The sequence below is a fragment of the Tachyglossus aculeatus genome, unplaced genomic scaffold (assembly GCF_015852505.1).
Source record: "Tachyglossus aculeatus isolate mTacAcu1 unplaced genomic scaffold, mTacAcu1.pri scaffold_1_arrow_ctg1, whole genome shotgun sequence".
Taxonomy (NCBI): domain Eukaryota; kingdom Metazoa; phylum Chordata; class Mammalia; order Monotremata; family Tachyglossidae; genus Tachyglossus; species Tachyglossus aculeatus.
The window spans coordinates 80737-96720 of record NW_024044915.1 but is presented as its reverse complement, the minus strand read 5'-3'; the positions used below and the strand labels follow the sequence as shown (position 1 = coordinate 96720).

General features: G+C 49.3%; 1 protein-coding gene across 1 annotated transcript in view; it reads right to left on the bottom strand.

Moving 5' to 3' along the window:
* Positions 1-10828: 10828 nt before the first annotated feature.
* BAHCC1 (BAH domain and coiled-coil containing 1) overlaps positions 10829-15984 on the bottom strand; it is a gene marked incomplete at its 5' end in the record, with an annotated part of 81385 nt that continues 76229 nt past the window's right edge. The window contains 2 exon segments of the mRNA XM_038742916.1: positions 10829-11583; positions 15509-15745. Coding sequence (XP_038598844.1) covers positions 11386-11583; positions 15509-15745 — 435 coding nt within the window.

Below are 15984 nucleotides of genomic sequence, written 5' to 3'. Positions count from 1 at the left end.
AGGCCTAGAGAAGTGAAGTGGCTTGCCCAAGGTCAGGTTGTCCCATGTGTGCCTTCTTTCCTTCTTTCTTTCCTTCCTTCCTTCTTTCTTTCCTTCTTTCTTTCCTTCTTTCTTTCTTTCCTTCTTTCTTTCTTTCCTTCTTTCTTTCTTTCTTTCTTTCTTTCTTTCCTTCTTTCCTTCTTTCTTTCCTTCTTTCCTTCTTTCCTTCTTTCCTACTTTCTTTCTTTCTTTCTTTCTTTCTTTCTTTCTTTCTTTCTTTCCTTCTTTCCTTCTTTCCTTCTTTCCTTCCTTCTTTCCTTCTTTCTTTCTTTCTTTCTTTCTTTCTCTTTCTTTCTCTCTCTCTCTCTCTCTCTTTCCTTCCTTCCTTCCTTCCTTCATTCCTTCCTTCCTTCCTTCCTTCTTTCCTTCTTTCCTTCTTTCTTTCTCTCTTTCTCTCTCTCTCTTTTTCTCTTTCTCTCTCTTTCTTTTTCTCTCTTTCTTTCTCTTGCTCTCTTTTTCTCTTTCTCTCTCTCTTTCCTTTTCTTTCCTTCTTTTTCTTCTTTCCTTCTTTTTCTCCTTCTTGTCTAGGCTCCAGTTCCCTCATCTGTAAAATGGGGATGAAGACTGTGAGCACCAAGTGGGACAACCTGACGAGCTTGTATCTCCCCCAGTGCTTAGAACAGTGCTTCGCACATAGTAAGCGCTTAACAAATGCCATCATTATTATTGTTATTATCGCCAGGCATCGAATCCCCATTTTGCTGATGAGGAAAGTGAGGCACAAAGAAATGTCTCTAGGTCTCCCCATAGGGGAGCGGCAGAGCCAGGATTAAGAACCCAGGCCCTCTGACTCCCAGGCTGGCGCGTCTTTCTCTAGGCCACACTGCTTCTCCTGCCTCAGTTTCGGCCTTTGAAAAATGGGATTAACGATAGCTCATTTCCCTCCCAAGGCGAATTAAATGAAAATGAACTGCAAAGTGAATACGCTATTCACTATTAAACTGGTGATAACCTCTTTACAAGTTCTGGGTGGGGAATTATACTCTATTCTCTGACATTTATAATCTTCTATTCTTTAGTACATCCTCCTATTTGAAGCAGTGTGGCCTAATGGAAAGAGCCCCAGCCTGGGAGTTACAGGACCTGGGTTCTAAACCTGGCCCTGCTATGTGAAGGCTGTGTGACCTTGGGGAAGTTACTTCACTTCTCTGTGCCGCAGTTCTCTCATCTGTAAAACTCCCTCAAGGGACAGGGACCATATCTAAATTTCTCCTTTGTATTCTTTCCCTATTGCTTAGTACACAGAGTACGCGCTTAGCACACAGACTACATTGCTCTGCACACGACAAGCACTTAATAACTGCCATTATTAAGCAGCTGGGGTTTAGTGGAAAGAGCCCAGGCTTGGGAGTCAGAGGTCGTGGGTTCTAATCCCGGCTCCACCGCTTGTCAGCTGGGTGACTTTGGGCAAGCCGCTTAGTACAGTGCTTGTCACATATTAAGCATTTAACAAATCCCACGATTGTTACTATTACTACTAAAAATGGGGATTAAATACCGGTTCTCCCTCCTGCTTAGGTTGTGATTCCCACAGGGGTCAGGAACTGTGTCCATCCTGATTATCTTGTAGCTACTCAGGCAGTTAGTACAGTGTTTGGGATATACTGAGCGCCGAACGGTTACCACAATGATCTGTCTCCCTACTTGGGACAAAAAACAACTATCCTAATTTTGATTGTATTCCTCCAGCCCTTAGTACAGTGCTTAGTGACAGAATAAACATAATTGATTTTTTTCCCTCTTCTCCCTCATTTCTACATGACCCTAGCATTTGGATTTATTCACACCTTCCTGAGCCCCATAGGACTTATGTCCACATCCATCATGGATTTATACATATTAAATAATAATGATGGTATTTGTTAAGCGCTTACTATGTGCTGAGCACTATTGTAAGCGCTGGGATGTCTATCTCCCCTGCCCCCCAGACTATCATCTTGCTGTGGGCAGGGAACGTGTCTGCCAACTCTGTTATATTGGACTCGCCCAAGCGCTTAGTACATGCCTAATGAATACGATTGATTAGGAGGGGCTCTTCTCGCAGACGGATGTGGGCGTATCGGGAGTTGCTCTGTAAAGAATTCAGAATTTGGCTGGCTGGAGCCCGGGCTTTTGAGTCAGAGGTTGTGGGTTCTAATTCTGGCTCCACCGCTTATCAACTGGGTGACTTTGGGCAAGTCACTTCACTTCTCTGTGCCTCAGTGACCTCATCTGGAAAATGGGGATGAAGACTGTAAGCCCCACCTGGGACAACCTGATTATCTTGTATCTACCCCAGAGCTTAGAACAGTGCTTGGTATATAATAATAATGGTATTTAAGCGCTTACTATCCTTCTTCCCTTTCCCCTTCCCTTTCCCCTTCCCTTTCCCCTTCCCTTTCCCCTTCCCTTTCCCCTTCCCCCGTCCCCTTCCCCCTTCCCCCGTCCCCTTCCCCCGTCCCCTTCCCCTTCCCCTTCCCTTTCCCCGTCCCCTTCCCCTTCCCCTTCCCTTTCCCCTTCCCCTTCCCCTTCCCCTTTCCCCTTCCCTTCCCTTCCCCTTCCCCCTTCCCCTTCCCATTCCCCTTCCCCTTCCCCTTCCCCTTCCCCCTTCCCCTTTCCCCTTCCCTTTCCCCTTCCCCTTCCCCTTCCCCTTCCCCTTCCCCTTCCCTTTCTCCCTTTCTCCCTTTCTCCCTTTCTCCCTTTCTCCCTTTCTCCCTTTCTCCTTTCTCCCTTTCCTCCTTTCCTCCTTTCCTCCTTTTTTCCTTTTTTCCTTTCCTCCTCCTCCTCCCACTTTGGCATTTTTGGCACAGTCCATGAGTTACCATCCTGACTCCCATCAGCTACGCTTTCAGCTTGCTCCCTCTGGACATTTGGAAGCGAATCCCGTACCCTCATCCCCACAATCCCAAGCTCCGTCCCAGAGGTCTCCCCGGGAAGAGAGCCGTCGTGTCCTCTGGAAAATCGCCAAATCAGGAGGCCCCCTCCATCCTGGATCAGAGTTCGCGGCCGAAGGATTCCCCCGTTGAAAAATCTAATTATCCCGTCTTTACAAAGGCTCTTGACAGCCACCGACTTCTCTTCTCTGGCCCCCAAGTCTGTTTTTCATAAGTGGAAACACATTTTCTGACCCAGAGCGAGATCTTCCAGCCTTTTTTTAAGACTCTGGAATCAAAAGGAGCGTTTGAAACGTTTCTTTTCACCCTTGGCCCGTGTGCCCTGCCCCAAGCCTCTTCCGTGTCTTTGAGGGTAGACCCCAGACCTATTTCCTTCAAAGACCGGCCTCTGTGAAACCCCTGGGTTGAGGGCCAGAGGTTTCTCCCTGTATTTAGATCTTCACTGTTGCAGCTTTTCTATTTCTTATCTATTATTTTTTTGCGGGGGGGGGGGGGGGGGAATAAAGTCTGGAGTTCATTTTCTCAGCCGAAATCCACTTTCCTCTTATGGAGAAATCCCCTCTTCCCCATCCAGATCCCACTGGCTCACTTTCCTCTTCTCCCCCTTCTAGACTGTGAGCCCACTGTTGGGTAGGGACCGTCTCTATATGTTGCCGACTTGGACTTCCCAAGCGCTTAGTACAGTGCTCTGCACACAGTAAGTGCTCAATAAATACGATTGATTGATTGATTGATTTTTTTTCTGCTCCGGTTGCCACGTGGTAAGGTGAAAAGCAGCGTGGCTCAGTGGAAAGAGCCCGGGCCTGGCTCGGCCACATAATAATAATAATAACAACAATAATAATGTATTTGTCAAGTGTTTACTATGTGCCACACACTGGCATAAATACAAGGTAATCAAGATGGACATAGTCCCTGTCCCCCATGGAGCTCACAGTCTTCGTCCCCATTTTACAGATGAGGAAACTGAGGTATAACACTTGCGTGTTGTGCCCTTGGGTGAGTCACTTCATTTGCCTCAGTTATCTCATCTGTAAAATGGGGATCGACTGTGAGCCCCATGGGGGACAACCTGATCACCTTGTAACCTCACCAGCGCTTAGAACAGAGCTTTGCACATAGTAAGCACTTACTAAATGCCATTATTATTATTCTGTGGGCCTCGATGATCTCATCGGGAAAATGGGGATTAATCAATCAATCAATCAATCGTATTTATTGAGCGCTTAGTGTGTGCAGAGCAAAGATTAAGACTGTGAGCCCCGTGTGGGACAGGGACTGTATCCGACCCGACTTGCTTGTATCCGCCCCAGCTATTAGAACAGTGCCTGGCACGTAATAAGCGCTGAACAAATACCGCAATTATTATTATTAGCTACTATTTTTTCCACCTGAGTTAGTGGGGAGGGAAAGGAGTTGTCAGATCCCGCCAGGGGATTTGACATATTAATACAACAATAAACGGACACGTTCCCTGCCCACAATGAGAAGCAGCGTGACTCAGTGGAAACAGCCCGGGCTTTGGAGCCAGAGGTCATGGGTTCAAATCCCGGCTCCGCCAATTGTCAGCTGTGTGACTTTGGGCAAGTCACAACTTCTCTGGGCCTCAGTGACCTCGTCTGTAAAATGGGGATGAAGACCGTGAGCCCCCCGTGGGACAACCTGATCACCTTGTAACCTCCCCAGCGCTTAGAACAGTGCCTTGCACATAGTAAGACTGCGAGCCCACTGTCTCTATATGTCTCTATATGTTGCCAACTTGTACTTCCCAAGCGCTTAGTACAGTGCTCTGCACACAGTAAGCGCTCAATAAATACGATTGATTGATTGATAGTAAGAAGTGAAGTGACTTGCCCAAAGTCACACAGCTGACAATTGGCAGAGCCGGGATTCAGTAGTAAGCGCTTACCAAATACCAGTGTTATTCATTATTATCATTATTTATCATCATATCGTCTTTATATGTTGCCCACTTGGACTTCCCAAGCGCTTAGTCCAGTGCTCTGCACACAGTAAGCGCTCAATAAATATGATTGAATGAATGAATGAATAGTAAGCGCCTAATAAATGCTATCATTAAATGAGCTGACGGTCTAGCGGTGGGGGGACAGACATTAGTAGAAGGAGAGAACGGGTGTTGAATCCCTATTTAAAGGTGAGAAAACTGAAGCCCAGTTCAGTGACTTGTCCAAGGTCACACAGCAGGCGAGGGGCAGAGCGGGGGATTCGAACCCACATCCTCCAACTCACAGGCTTCTGTCCTTTCCGCTAGGCCTCGCTGCCCCTCACTCGAATGAGACGCTAAACGACGGAAGATTTTATCCTGGTAGTTACTGTGTGCTCAATAAATACGATTGATTGATTGATTGATTGGTACCCGTTTCCTTTTTCTCCCATTCCCCTCCTTCCATTTTCTCCACAATCTCCGCACCGCTTTTCCTCAGCCTCGCCAAGCCTACGAGGGCACGGAGGGGCGATTGAAGCCCACCCTCTAGCCCCGGCCCCCCCTCCTCATTATAAAGCGCTGGTCCTTGGGACGGGAAAATTAAAATCCCCGGTCCCCAGTTGGTTTGTGGGGTATTAAAAACTAATAGCCATCAGCCCCGACGGTCATTTCTGCCTGATAAAACATCACTTTTATCGATCGGGCTCACCCAGTGCCATCATTTATCTTGCCTCAACATTTCCCATAATGGCTCGTTCGTCTTGATCAAAGTACAGGTTTGGTTTTTTGTTGTTGTTGTTGGTTTTTTTTAACCCTACCTGTTCCAAAAACCCTCCCGCCCCCTCCTCTAGTCTTATTCTATTGTTAAAATAGACTTGGACTTCCCAAGCGCTTAGCCAGTGCTCTGCACACAGTAAGCGCTCAATAAATACGATTGATTGATTGATTGATTGATTAAAACCGCGGCTCTGCCAATTGTCAGACGTGTGACTTTGGGCAAGTCACTTCACTTCTCTGTGCCTCAGCGACCTCATCTGTAAAATGGGGATTAAAGACTGTGAGCGCCCCCCCGCCGTAGGACAACCTGATCATCTTGTCACCTCCCCAGCGCTTAGAACAGTGCTTTGCACATAGTAAGCGCTTAATAAACACCATTATTATTATTATTACTCTCTGGGCCTCAGTTCCCTCATCTGGAAAATGGGGATGAAGACTGTTAGCCTCACGGGGGACAAGCAGATGACCTTGTATCTCCCCCAGCGCTTAGAACAGTGCTTGGTACATAGTAAGTGCTTAATAAATGCCATTATTATTATTATTCTGCTCCCCAATTGTGCACCTCATCTTTTCCCAGAGTCCTGTATTCCCCCATGTATTTTCCCCAGTGCTCAGCACTTAGTGAGCGCTTAATAATAATGATGGTATTTGTTAAGCGCTTATTATGTGCCAAGCACTGTTTTAAGCACTGGGAGGGATACAAGCTTATACAAGCGGCACAGTGTCCCGCACGAGTAAGCACTCAGTAAGTACCAAAGATGGGCAGTCACACTTAGTGCAGCGCTCTGCCCACGGTAAACGCTCAATAAATACTACTGATTGGTCAATTGATTGGCAAAGACGTCAGCAATGCTCTTCTCTCTCGATGTCCGTGTCGCGGAATGTGTTTTTCAAATCCCGACTCCGCCACCTGTAAACTGTGTGACTTTGGGCAAGTCTCTTCTCTGTGCCTCAGTTTCCTCATCTGTAAAATGGGGGTCAAAACTGTGAGCCCCCCACCCCCCACCCCGGGACAACCCGATCACCTTGTGACCTCCCCAGCGCTCAGAACAGTGCTTTGCACATAGTAAGCGCTTAACAAATACCATTATTATTATTATCTTGGGCTCCAGACTTCCCTAGATACCAAGTCAGGTTGTCCCAATGTGAGCGGGAGAAACGAGAATTGTGGGAATTGTGGGAATCAGTGCAACCCGGGGGGAATCGTCGCTTCGCATCCGATGGGACGGTCTGTTTCGGGGCAGTGCGGCCCTTCCGTGGGCATTTATTCGGAGAAATCCGCACACCCTCTGCATTCGGCATATACGCTTGGGCCGGGTGCACCAGACGAGCAGAAAAGTTGGACAATGCTTCATATATTTATTCATAAGCCAAGTTATCCATAAAAAAATTTAATACTAAAATGCCTTTACATAGAGTTTGCTGTTCTCATAAAACCTTTGTTGTGTTTTCATTTTTTTCCTTTTTTTTTTAGTGTTTACATTGAAAAAAAACTCCAACCATCATCATATACTTTACACATTTACAATAATTTTCACGACATTTAACCACGGTTCGAAAGGGAAGGGAACACACGGCATTTGTACAAAAAAAAAAAAAAGGGGTGGGGGGGAGAAAGGAAAACGGAAAACGTGACACGAGGGACAGAAAATTCTTTTTCTCTCTCTCTTTTTCAGTATTTGGGGTTTTTTAAAATAGCTTTAGATTCTACTTCCAGCCGACAGTGCGGTTCTCATCTTTCCACTGATTTTTTTTGTTTCTTCAGTTGATATAGCCTCCTAAGTTTTCTCGCCTCAAGGAGCCCTGTCTTTTTGTCTCTTGCTGACCAAAGGGGAAATCCACAGTTGGCAAAATATTGCACTCACACCGAGACAGAACAGAATCGGATACCAGGGTGTGTCCCAAACGGGGGAAGGGGGCGACCCTAAAAATAAATAAAACATTCCTCCCCATCCCAAGCTTTCTACCGTGTCTCCGGAGCTAGCGATGCCCACCCGGAAAGTGGAGACGGGAATACCTACGGATCAGATTGCAGCACCTTAGATTTGTTATTTTTTTTTTTTTAATTTTGGAGGGAGCGGGGAGAAGTGGGGAGCAGGGGGGGATGTCTCTGTTGTACTCTCGTCCTCTCCTGAGCGCTTCGTCCAATGCTTTGCACGCAGTCAGCGCTCGATAAATACGACTGAATGAAGGGACGCGTGACTAGGAGGGCCGAAGCACCGTTTTCCGGGCTGATTCCAGAGATTTTTGAATCCCCGGGGTCTCTCTGGGAAATGGAGAAAGCTGCTCCTTTTAGCGATTGGCTCAATCACAACCTGCCCCCGGGAGGCGGTGAATTTATTTTTATTTTTTGCCCCCCTGAAGCAGACTCTAAAGATGTTGCTAAAAAACCTGTCTCGAGGGATGGGTTTTAATCCGTCCGGGGGTCATCACCCCTGACCCCATCGGGGGGTTTCTGCGGGCCGAAAAAAGGCCCAAAATCAGCGCGGCCTCGCCGGTAGACACCGGGCCTGGGAATCAAAAGGCCCCGGCTTCTCATCCCGGCGCCGCCGCTTACCTGCTGGGTGACCTTGGACCAGTCACTTCACCTCTTTGTGCCTCAGTGACCTCATCTCTAAAATGGGGAGTAAAACCGTGAGCCCCACGTGGGACGGGGGCCGTGCCCGACCTGATTAGTTTGTTTCTACCCCAGCGCTCGGGAAAGTGCCTGGCACGTAGTAAGCGCTTAACAATACCATAAAAAAAAGGTCGCGGGGCGGGCAGGGGGGGGAATCTTTTTCTTCTCCAGTCGATCAGACGGAAATCGGTGGGAGAATGAAGCCGCTCGCTAATTTCCCATTAAAAGGCCCATCACAGGATGGACAACCTCCCTATCCAAAATAGCAAAGCCCTCTGGGCCTCTTGCTCGATGCCTTTGGGCAATAACCTTTGACCTCTGCCCCCCGAGTTTCCCACGGAGCTGCCTGAAATTTCCATGAGGGGCAGTGGAAAAGTGGAAAGATCCCAGCCTGGGAGCCGGACGACTTGGGACTTCATCCCGACTCCGCCACATCCCCGCCTTGAGACCTTGGGCAAATCGCGTCACTTCTCCGGGCCTCCGGACCCGTCGCTCCCCGTTGCCGATTCGCACTTCCCAAGCAAGCGCTTAGTCCAGTGTTCTGCCCGCAGTAAGCGCTCAATAAATATGAATGAATGGAGCGCTTCCTCTGTACAAACCATTCATTCAGTCGTATTTATTGAGCGCTTACTGCGGGCAGAGCACTGGACTAAGCGCTTGGGGAGTAGCCCGTTGTCCCCTCCTTCTTAAGACAGCGAGACGGGGATGGTGGCCGACTTGCTCCGCTTTTATCCATCTCCCCCGGCGCCTAGAACAGTGCTCGGCACATTCCCAAGCGCTTAGTACAGTGCTCTGCACACAGTAAGCGCTCAATAAATATGATTGATAGTGAGCGCACAAGCAGTGACATAATAACAAACGATAAGGTGTCAGGGAACCGCAGATGCCTCTATTCCAACCTGCCTTCCTGCTCTGGCTTTCCCGATTTTCCCACACCTTAGTAATAATAATAATGGCATTTATTAAGCGCTTACTATGTGCACTGTTTATACCTCTCACGCGGAGAACAGAGGGTAAAGGACGAGGGATCGGAAGGCGAAAGCAAGGATACCCCAGGGACAGGCCGTAGAGAACAGACTCCCGGAGACGCGTCTTAATGGACGCGGCCCGGACGTCAGGAGGACCTGGGTTCTAATCCCGGTTCCGCCCCTTGTCCGCCGTGCGACCATGGGCGAGTCACTTCCCTTCCCCTGCGCCTCAGTGACCTCGCCTGTCAATCGTACCGCGAGGCCCGGGTGGGACACGGGCCGTGTCCGACCCGATTAGCTTCTATCGACCCCAGCGCTCAGTCCAGTGCCTGACGCGTAGTAAGCGCTTATCGAATACCAACGAAACAAAAAAGCTGAGGTTGATTGTCCACTAACACGGGCCCCCGTCTGGCCGGTGGGGTCGGGGTTCGAGCGAGTCCAGGGCCGCGGGGGGGGATGCCTGGCCAGTGAGACCGCCCCCCAAAACAGCCCAGAGAGAAGAGGAAGGTAGAAGAAGAGGGGTGTTTCCTCGGCTCTGTGAGGAAAAGATGCTTTGGTTCGCTTTCACTTTCACGTTTTCTCGCCGCTCCGGAGCGTCTAACCGGTTGCGGAGATTTTAGGGGCTGACGGAGCTGGGACTGTCACCTTCCTTTCGGTCCTGGGAGGGACGCGACCACCCCCTCGGGCCCCCTTAAACCGGGGTCACCCCCAAAAGAGCTAAAAGGGAAGGCCAGCTGAGTTTGCCCCAGAACTGAGGTATCGTTGGCAATCATCACAGTCCTCTAGGAGAGCTCCGGGCTTTAAAGAACGGATGAGAGAGAGAGGGAGTTTGATGGGGAAGGGGGCTGGGGAATCCCGACTGAGCTAATTGGGGGGCTTGGGGGACATTCCCTTGTATAAATATTTGACCCCTTGACACCCCACAACCGGCTAGGTAAGGATTCCCGGCGGCCTCGTGGAGAACGAGCGGGAGCGTCGACTCCCGGAAAAACTAAGACTCCGGGAAAGAAAAGGGCGGGCTGAAAAAATCTTTCCTCACTGCTGCTACTTTTCTTTCTTTTTGAGGTGGGGAGGAAGGGGATTTGTCCCTTTTTAACTTTCTCCTTTTTTTTTCCCTCTCTTCAAACAGAGGTAAGGTATTTCAGCTCCACCCCAGAGGCCGGGTTTGTCTGATCCCCGATCTGTAGAATAACGTAGAATATCATCGATGAGAGCGACTCGGGCGCTCTGCGATAATTATTGGCGGGGAGGGGGACCCAAAAGCCAAAATGAAACCCTCAACCGACGGAGACAGAGAAAAGGAAGGGGACTCTCATGTGCTTTCCCATTTTCTACCCAGTTCCAGAAGGAGGTTTAAGAACACTTCACCGGCCCCCTCTCCCACTGACCCAAGTGCTGTTTTTTTTTTTTTCTTTTTTCTTTTTTTCTTTTATGTATTTACAGAAATACCCAGTCCTGGATCCCAGCTAGGCTGAGGAAAACAGTGCATTTTCCAAGGGAAAAAAAAAAAAAAAATCCCTCCCGCCCCCAAACCCCTAATCCCTCCCACCTCACACACGCTTGCAGTAACAAAACAAAAACAAACCAAAAAAAAAAAACCCTTTTTTTTTTCCATTTGTTTTTTTTTTTTCCATAAAACTTCCCCGAAGAAATACAATATTTACACGAAGAAATAAATAGACAATACACCTGATTTCTGGTTTCCCTGGTGGGAGACAGTCAGAGGTACTAGGAAAATATGGCTTGAATTCTAATCTCTCCAAGAACTGAGGGAGGGAGGAGATGAGCACGAAAACGGGGGTCGGAGATGAAGCCAAAGGGATCTCTCTTTCCAGGGAAAATTCAAACAAACGCACGCACGCCAAAGGAGAACCCAACCGAACGGACAGACATCCGGACGAACGAAAAAAAGCCTGAATCTTGCTGTGATGGGTTTTTGCATATTTACTAGACGCCCGCCTCACCTGTGGAGAAGGTCCTGACCAGGGCGGGGTGGGGGGGAAAGGGGAAGGGGCTCCGTGGCGAGACGGGGCCCGCGCCCGTCTCGCGGGCTCTGCCCCGGCCGGACGCCGTCGTGCCAACCTCTCACGGGCGGCCGGGAAGGGCCCGAGTCTTTCGAGCGGAGAACGGAAAACGGGGTTTTCAAGTTTGAATGACCTCGGGGGTTCAGCACAGGATGGGCACCCCGTCGGCGGTGACCAGCCGCCCCGTGGTGGGGTCGTAGGTCCCCGCCAGGTAGTAGAGCTCCTGGTGTTTCTTGCTCCTGGCCAGCTGCTCGTACTGGTCGCGCCCCACCACCTGGCATTTGTGGGAGATGGTCTGGACGTCGTTCTCGTCCTCGTGGCAGGACTGGTACAGCGCGTTCTGCCCGAGGAGGGAAGACGGCGGGGTCAGCCGGGGGTGGGGGCCGCGTCCGATCGCGCTGCCCCGTCTCCTCCCGGAGGCCTTCCCTGACTAAAGCCCCCCCTTTCATTCATTCATTCAATCGTATGTATTGAGCGCTTACTGTGTGCAGAGCACTGGACTAAGCACTTGGGAAGTCCAAGTTGGCAACATATAAAGACGCACTCTCCCCTCCTTCCAAGCCTTATCGAAGGCCCGTCTCCTCCCAGAGGGCTTCCCTGACTGTAACCTCCCCAGCACTTAGAAAAGTGCTTGGCACATAGTAAGCACTTAATAAATGCCATTATTATTATTATTATTATTATTGTTATAAAGCCCCCCTTTCATTCATTCATTCAATCGTATGTATTGAGCGCTTACTGTGTGCAGAGCACTGGACTAAGCGCTTGGGAAGTCCAAGTTGGCAACATATAGAGACGCGCTCTCCCCTCCTTCCAAGCCTTATCGAAGGCCCATCTCCTCCCAGAGGCCTTCCCTGACTGTAACCTCCCCAGTGCTTAGAACAGTGCTTTGCACATAGTAAGCGCTTAATAAATGCCATTATTATTATTATAAAGCCCCCCTTTCATTCATTCATTCATTCAATCGTATTTATTGAGCACTTTTACTGTGTGCAGAGCACTGGAATAAGCGCTTGGGAAGTCCAAGTTGGCAACGTATAGAGACGCACTCTCCCCTCCTTCCAAGCCTTATCAAAGGCCCGTCTCCTCCCAGAGGCCTTCCCTGACTAAAGGCCCCCTTTCTTTCATTCAATCGTGTGTATTGAGCACTTACTGTGTGCAGAGCACTGGACTAAGCGCTTGGGAAGTCCAAGTTGGCAACATATAGAGACGCGCTTTCCCCTCCTTCCAAGCCTTATTGAAGGCCCGTCTCCTCCCAGAGGCCTTCCCTGACTAAAGCCCCCCTTTTCATTCATTCATTCATTCAATCATATTTATTGAGCACTTACTGTGTGCAGAGCACTGGACTAAGGGCTTGGGAAGTCCAAGTTGGCAACATATAAAGACGCGCTCTCCCCTCCTTCCAAGCCTTATCGAAGGCCCGTCTCCTCCCAGAGGCCTTCCCTGACTCTAACCTCCCCAGCACTTAGAAAAGTGCTTGGCACATAGTAAGCACTTAATAAATGCCATTATTATTATTATTATTATTATAAAGCCCCCCCTTTCATTCATTCATTCAATCGTATTTATTGAGCACTTACTGTATGCAGAGCACTGGACTAAGCGCTTGGGAAGTCCAAGTTGGCAACATATGGAGACGCGCTCTCCCCTCCTTCCGAGCCTTATCGAAGGCCCGTCTCCTCCCAGAGGCCTTCCCTGACTAAATCCCCCCCCTTTCATTCATTCAATCGTATTTATTGAGCACTTACTGTGTGCAGAGCACTGGACTAAGCGCTTGGGAAGTCCAAGTTGGCATCATATAGAGACACGCTCTCCCCTCCTTCCAAGCCTTATCGAAGGCCCGTCTCCTCCCAGAGGCCTTCCCTGACTAAAGCCCCCCTTTCATTCATTCACTCATTCAATCATATGTATTGAGAGGTTACTGTGTGCAGAGCACTGGACTAAGCGCTTGGGAAGTCCAAGTTGGCAACATATGGAGACGCGCTCTCCCCTCCTTCCAAGCCTTATTGAAGGCCCGTCTCCTCCCAGAGGCCTTCCCTGACTAAAGCCCCCCCTTTCTTTCATTCATTCATTCAATTGTATGTATTGAGCGCTTACTGTGTGCAGAGCACTGGACTAAGCGCTTGGGAAGTCCAAGTTGGCAACATAGAGAGACGCGCTCTCCCCTCCTTCCGAGACTTATCGAAGTCCCGTCTCCTCCCAGAGGCCTTCCCTGACTGCGCCCCCCTCTCCTCTTCTCCCGCTCCCTTCGGCGTCGCCCCAACTCGCTCCCTTTCTTCATCCCCCGCCCCCCCCAGCCCCACACCGCTCGTGTCCACATCCCTCATTTATTTCTATTTATGTCTGCCGCTAGACTCTAAGCTCATCGCGGCTCAGTGGAAAGAGCCCGGGCTTTGGAGTCAGTGGTCACGGGTTCAAATCCCGGCTCCGCCAATTGCCAGCTGTGGGACTTTGGGCAAGTCACTTCCCTTCTCTGGGCCTCAGTTCCCCCATCTGTAAAATGGGGATGAAGACTGTGAGCCCCCCGTGGGCCAACCTGATCACCTTGTAGCCTCCCCAGCGCTTAGAACAGTGCTTCGCACATAGTAAGCACTTAACAAATGCCATCATTATTATTATTATTATTGTGGGCAGGGAATGCGTCTGTTTATTGTTGTAGCGTCCTCTCCCAAGCGCTTAGTACAGTGCCCCGCACACAGTAAGCGCTTGATAAATACGACCGAATAAGGGGACGGCACAAACTCCCAACTTGCCTTCACAGGCACACCTCATTCATTCATTCATTCAATCGTATTTATTGAGCACTTACTGTGTGCAGAGCACTATACTAAGCGCTTGGGAAGTACAAGTTGGCAACAGCCTTCCCCGATTAAGCCCTTTTTTTCTCCCACCTCCCTCTCCCTTCTGCGTCATTCCATTCATTCGATCATATTTACTGTGGGCTTACTGGGAGCAGAGCACTGTACTGAGCGCTCGGGAGAGTACACTGGAATAATAAAGTCACGTTCTCCATCCACAAAGAGAGGGGAGGCGGACATTAAAACAACTACGTTTGAGACATTAAACAACATTAAAACAACTACATCCTCCCCCCGCCCCTGCCGCCTTACCTCCTTCCCCTCCCCACAGCACCTGTATATATGTATATATGTTTGGACGGATTTATTACTCTATTTTATTTGTACATATTTATTCTATTTTATTTTGTTAATAAGTTTTGTTCTCTGTATATATGTATATATGTTTGTACATATTTATTACTCTATTTTACTTGTCCATATCTATTCTATTTATTTTATTTCGTTCGTATGTTTGGTTTCCCGCCGTCGACCCCCGGCCCACGTCATCCCCCGGGCCTGGAATGCCCCCAATCCCTCTGCCCCTCCGCCAAGCTCGCTCTCTTCCTCCCTTCAAGGCCCTGCTGAGAGCACACCTCCTCCAGGAGGCCTTCCCAGACTGAGCCCCTTCCTTCCTCTCCCCCTCGTCCCCCTCTCCATCCCCCCAGCTTACCTCCTTCCCTTCCCCACAGCACCTGTATATATGTATATATGGTTGCACATATTTATTACTCTATTTATTTATTTATTTATTTATTTTACTTGTACATTTCTATCCTATTTATTTTATTTTGTTGGTATGTTTGGTTCTGTTCTCCGTCTCCCCCTTTTAGACTGTGAGCCCACTGTTGGGTAGGGACTGTCTCTATGTGTTGCCAATTTGTACTTCCCAAGCGCTTAGTACAGTGCTCTGCACATAGTAAGCGCTCAATAAATACGATTGATTGATTGATTGATTGATTGTACATATTTATTACTCTATTTATTTATTTATTTATTTTACTTGTACATTTCTATCCTATTTATTTTATTTTGTTGGTATGTTTGGTTCTGTTCTCCGTCTCCCCCTTTTAGACTGGGAGCCCACTGTTGGGTAGGGACTGTCTCTATGTGTTGCCAATTTGTACTTCCCAAGCGCTTAGTACAGTGCTCTGCACATAGTAAGCGCTCAATAAATACGATTGATTGATTGATTGATTGATTTTGTTCTCCGTCTCCCCCTTTTAGACTGTGAGCCCGCTGATGGGTAGGGACCGTCGCTCTATGCTGCCAACTTGGACTTCCCAAGCGCTTAGTCCAGTGCTCTGCACGCAGTAAGCGCTCAATAAATACGATTGATTGATTGATCTCTCCGGATCTTAATTCCCGGGAGGGAAACTAACGGATCCCCCCCCGCCCCGGGGGGTGCGGCGGGGGAGACCAGCTCACCTTGCCGTCGCTCTGCCGTTTGCCCAGCCTGGTCTCCTCGGGGTGGTAGAACCACTTGACCTTGACGACCATATTGCTCCCCCAGGATTCCCACATGCTCTCGATGCGGCCGATGTAGGGCAGGTTGGGCCTTCCCGCCGACAGGAAGACGGCGCACTCCCCGACGTGGAGCGTTTCCTTCCCGCGGACGATGGCCTTGTAGAACAGCTTCCTGGCCTTCCCCTTCACGCCCCGCCTCTGGGAAGAGAGACGGGATTCGGAGAGAGGGCGGGCGGGAGAGAGGGAGACATCCCGGGACGGTCAGCGCGGCGTGCCCTAGAGGACAGAGCCCGGGCCTAGACTGTGCTAAGCGCTACAGTGTGAGCCCACTGTTGGGTAGGGACCGTCTCTATATGTTGCCAATTTGTCCTTCCCAAGCGCTTAGTCCAGTGCTCTGCACATAGTAAGCGCTCAATAAATACGATTGATGATGATGA